Genomic DNA, 5,171 nt, shown 5'->3' on the forward strand with positions numbered 1-5,171 from the left:
GAGTCCGACTGCCCACTGGCCAATTCAACAAGTCTTATTGGCCTAAATGAACGCTGACCGCTGCTCCGACTGACGACGGCACGGAACACACCGAACAGACCTGAGTCCCCGACCTCACCAGACTGTCCGATGGCCAATAATCGGGTTGGTGTGTCAGCACCTTAACAGCCAGGTGGCGCCCATATTTTGCTGCCTGTTTGTATTGAAGAAGCCACTCAGTTGTTATAACATTAAACCAACTGAACTTTCCTCTTTTAGGCGACTCGGTTGGGTCTGATCCGGCCCCCTGCCGGTCGAGGTCGGGGCCGAGGTAAGATGGCGCTGGAGCACGGTTCAGTGCACGTGGGCCGTGGCAGGGGCCGCAGCCGGGAGGTGATGGCGCGAAGCGGAACTGTGAACCGCATGGTTGTCGACCACAGACCCAGAGCCCTGGCTATTTTGGGGGTCACTCAGGAGGAGAAGGACGAGCTAATGCCGCACTTTGTGGTGAGGACTGTTACACTTTTTTCTATTATTAAGTAACCGGTTCAGGTGGCAAACTGAGAATTAAATTGATTATTGAGCAATTACACTGCAGTTTTTTTTGTTTGTTTTTTATCTTAGAAATTTGGTGAGGTAGAGGATGTCCGTGACCATGACGCCAACAGCGTCGTCATGACCTTTAAGACACGAAGCGAAGCAGAAAATGTAAGTTGCATGACTCTGAATCAGACCAGTCCGTCTCTTTCTTTCTTCTTTGCTCCTTCTAATCACCTAAAATAAAATGATAGTGAAATACAAAAGGTATAACTTGTTGTCCTGTTTTGTTTTCTCAGGCAGCTAACCAAGGAGCTAAGTTCAAAGGTCGTGTGCTGCAGATTTCCTGGTACAAGCCCAAAACACCGTCTGTCACAACAGAGCCAGAGGAGGAAGAGGCGAAAGATGAGGACAATGCGGTATGACACATCACACACAAACGGCTAAAATATAGCCACCCAGAAACCAGGAAAGGAAGTCCATGTACAGGACAACTTGAAGTAGGGCGGCTCTTGGAAGTTTTAGTTATATTCACAGATTTAACTGGTACATTTCTTTCCAGTGCTTCTAAATGTGTCACTGCTGCTCCCAATGGAAAATCAGGGCAAGCCTCTCTGTACTAAGAGCATCTTAGCCCTTTGAGTAAAACTGCATTACTGTCAGGTGAAATCCTCATTCTGTATTTTCATGTTTTTGGAAGTTTTGGCTGTCCTTTTCATGCGGACGTTGGTTCAGCACTGTTCTCTGAACTCTGTGACTACCCTTGCTGCTGACTTCAAGGGCACTGCCACTCTGTCCTTTTCTTCCCTCTTCATGTCTTTCACACAGACCACGAGGCAGCTTAGAGGTGGATCAGTCCCGCCAGCCTGGCTGTGTGAAAGGGGCTAATGTAAAGAAACATCACATAATCGCATCAGTTTGGGTGTTCAAAGCTAACCAATAGATTTGTTTTGTTTGTCATCCAAACAGAAGGAAGCTAGCTCGTATTTGCCTGGTGAAGAGGAAGAAGAGGAGGAGGACGATGATGAAGATGACGAATACGAGAGCCGATCTTGGAGACGATGAAGGCATTGGGATTCGCCATGACCCGCTCTTCAGCAGAATCAGTAGCTGCTTTTTCCCGACAAGCGAAATCAATACAACCGAACTCACATTTTTCTTCTTTTCCAGTATTTTCAAACTAAGTAATTTTAGACTCAAAGTAATCAAAGTAAAATTGTTGTTACTTTACTGTACATCAAGAGCAGTTTAGAGGGCCAACAGTTTTTTGTATCCCTCGACTGAACAATTATTTAAAAACTCTCACTTTTGCTGAGAAAGATAAATGTTATGTTGTTCTTATAGATAGAATAACATTAGTTTCAGTGTGCATACCAGATAATTAATATCAGTAATTGCACAAAGGTTGTGTCTACTGTGAATAGGTATTTTTATACATACTGTATTTAAGCCTTTTTCTCACTCGTTTTTTGAAAGATTTTGTCCTCAGTTCAGGGACAGCCATTCCCTCACCAATAGAACGTTCTCTGTTGCTACCAGAGAGAGATTTATTTATTTTTCCAAACCCAAAATGTTAAAGTATCCAATCATCCAAATATTTTTGACAGTGACTCACTGTGCTGGCATGATGATACGCTAGTTTGTGCATGTTGTATTCTAACTAAACAGCCACCATTACCCAGCACCAAAAGGTGCTGATATTGTACCACAACCATATTAGAGTCCATGCAGGTACAAAAAGCATACCAGTGCAATAGAAAAACTTGTTTACAAATTGCCGTGTCCATGCACGTCAGATACAGTCTTATAGTAAATCTTCGACCCCCCCCCCCCCCTTGTTTTGTTGCTCACTAAATGTCCGGTTCCACTCTGTGTAGATATAAACACCCACGTGGGTGTTTTACATTTTCTAAGAGTGTGTAACATTTTCCACTTGTTTTATTCTGTCTCCTGGTCACCCAACAGGCCTGGCAGGACCAGATCACCCATTTAAGAAATGTGAGATCCATAGACGGGTGTTTGAATGTAATACTGAACAGTTGATTTTAATATATATATATAATTTCTTTGCCTTACATAATCAGCAAATGGCTGAATTTTTACAAGATTTGGGATTTACTTTTTGTAAATTTTGTAAATGCTTGAAAGAGAAATTACTGTTTTTTTTTTTTTTTTCTTCTTTGTCATTTTCAACAGTCAGATAGAAAAGGTCAAGCAAGAGTGCTCAGCATCTCTGCTTATTTGCAATAATATTTCATTCGCGTTAAACTAGTCTGTCATTTTACTAAATTTGTCGTAAAATTAGCATATTTCTTTGTCTTTTTTAACTTTCTGAACTGTGGAAAACACTCAGTTGAATGGCAGTGGGAGTCATGCACCTCACTATATTATTTGTGAATTAGTGCACCTTTGCCTGTCTCACCCACTGAACAAGTGCAACCACAATGTGCATCTTTTCATGACAAAAGGTTTATTCTTTCATATTAAATTCTTATCATAACTCAACTAAATGATCATATCAAAAACCACAAACAGTCAGATATATGAACCCAAAAAAGGAGAGAGAGATAGCAACTCATTAGTTGCTTGTAGCAGTCTCACTACTTTACACAAGCATGCAGGTAGAGATCTATGTGGCAATACAGACGAGAATTCAGATCTAACACCACATGTAAAGGGGTGCGGAACAGTTTGAAATAGTACATTACATGTGTTCTTCCCAACTACAATGTCAGTAGCACTCTTGTTTGGAATGCATATCTCACTGTTGACTGATAACTCAGAAGTCTCCTGCCAGTTGTCCATTTAAAACATTTCAGTTCTGTGGCGTTCAAAATTAGCATTAGGCATGTGCGATGGAAAGCCAAAGCAGCTCTCTTTGGCACTTAGTACTTTAATATGATTTGCTCATATAATATTTGTATATGAGGTCACTGGCAGTTGTATAGGACAAACCTGTACTGGCAGGGTTCTTGCAATGTGAGGATTCAGAGAAGGTCTCTCCCACTTTTTGTACTATATTCTGTATGCTAGTATCACAATGGTGTAAAAAAATGTTTATTCAATAATAGTTTTGGATTTGTTACTGTTTATATTTGCAGGATGTGGATGTATTTTCTTCATGTATTTTGTTTGTAAAAAAAAAAAGGATTTCTAATTTACTAGCATGTTTGCTTTTGCCAATAAAGATGGAGGAATGGGGTGCTTGAAAGACAGTAAAAAAAAAAAGAGAAAGAAAGAAAAAAAAATACTATTTCAATTGGATCTGGGAAAGAGAAGAAATAAAACATTTTGAGAGAAAAAGAAAAACATTGACCAAAAAAAAAGTTGGCATTGGCAAGGGGAAAAAATGCAGGCAAAGGCATTCCAGAAAATATTACCTTAAACTTGTGTGGTCTCCTTCATTTTGCATGTTATCTGATAGAAATCATCATAGACATCAATTTGCTGACATCAGTTTATGACACATTACACCCCGCTGATTCGTAGACGAGGTAGCTTTACATATAACAAAATAATGCCCCCTACTCATTCACAATTTTCATAATAGGACACTTTGGAGTGCTTTATTGCACCTATACCATGGCTAATTAACACAGTGTGTGTTTGGTGTTTAACCTAGGTCAGGTGGATTACTCGGCAAACAAATAGTACCTAACAATGTTACTAGTCCAGCTGTGCATTGATTTGGACTGGCAGTTGGTGACCCATGTTGCACTGGCAGACCTATGTCCTCAGTGCTGTGTCAGAGCTGTAGAAAAGTCCAATCATTCTGGGATTCTGGGTTTTGGCTTGTTAGTATTTCTTTAAACCAATCACTATCGTCTTGGGTGGCGCTTAGTCCTGGAGGCAGCGATGCCGTTACAAAAACAGAGAATGCCGTCTGAAAAAAGGCGGCTAATGGCAGGCTTTATACCAATAGTCTACGTCTGATGAGACAGACCAATGGAAGTCTCGCATTGCAAGACGTATCTCAACAGTGCTGAAGTATTAGACTAGTGCTGGCCTAGTCTACAGTGGTGTGAAAAAGTGTTTGCCCCCCTTCCTCATTTCCTGTTCCTTTGCCATTTGTGTCACACTTAGTTGTTTCGGAACTCACACAAATTAAACAATAGTCAGGACAACACCGTAAACACAAAAGCAATTTGTAAATGAAGTGGTTTATTATAAAGGTGAAGAAAAATCCAAACCATCATGGCCCTGTGTGAAAAAGTGATTGCCCCCCTTGTTAAAACATACTAAACTGTGGGTGTCCACACCTGAGTTCAATTTCTCTAGCCACACCCAGCCTGATTATTGCCACACCTGTTCACAATCAAGGCATCACTTAAATGGAGCTGCTTGACACAGTAGGTCCACCAGAAGATCCTTAAAAGCTACACATCATGCCGAGCCCAAAGAAATTCGGAACAATTGAGAAAGAAGAAGAGATCTATCATCTGGAAAGGGTTTAAAGCCATTTCCAAAGCTTTGGGAATCCAGTGTCCACATGAAGCCATTATTATCCACAAATGGCGAAGACATGGAACAGTGGTGAACCTTCCTAGGAGTGGCCGGCCGGCCAAAATTGCCCCAAGAGCGCAGCAACGACTCATCTAAGAGGTCACAAAAGACCCCACAACAACGTCCAAAGAACCGCAGGCCTCACTTGCCTC

The 5,171-nt window shown here is 41.2% G+C and overlaps 1 protein-coding gene across 3 annotated transcripts in view; it reads left to right on the top strand.

The window, feature by feature from the left end:
* rbm27 (RNA binding motif protein 27) overlaps positions 1–3,764 on the top strand; it is a 20,425-nt gene extending 16,661 nt beyond the window's left edge. For all 3 annotated transcript variants that reach the window (XM_032532956.1, XM_032532957.1, XM_032532958.1), the window contains 4 exons: positions 259–486; positions 604–687; positions 816–935; positions 1,486–3,764. In XM_032532956.1, coding sequence (XP_032388847.1) covers positions 259–486; positions 604–687; positions 816–935; positions 1,486–1,581 — 528 coding nt within the window. In that variant the 3' untranslated portion in view covers positions 1,582–3,764. The remainder of the gene's footprint in view (positions 1–258; positions 487–603; positions 688–815; positions 936–1,485) is intronic.
* The last annotated feature ends 1,407 nt before the right edge of the window (positions 3,765–5,171 follow it).

The sequence above is a fragment of the Etheostoma spectabile genome, chromosome 13 (genome assembly GCF_008692095.1).
Source record: "Etheostoma spectabile isolate EspeVRDwgs_2016 chromosome 13, UIUC_Espe_1.0, whole genome shotgun sequence".
Lineage (NCBI taxonomy): Eukaryota > Metazoa > Chordata > Actinopteri > Perciformes > Percidae > Etheostoma > Etheostoma spectabile.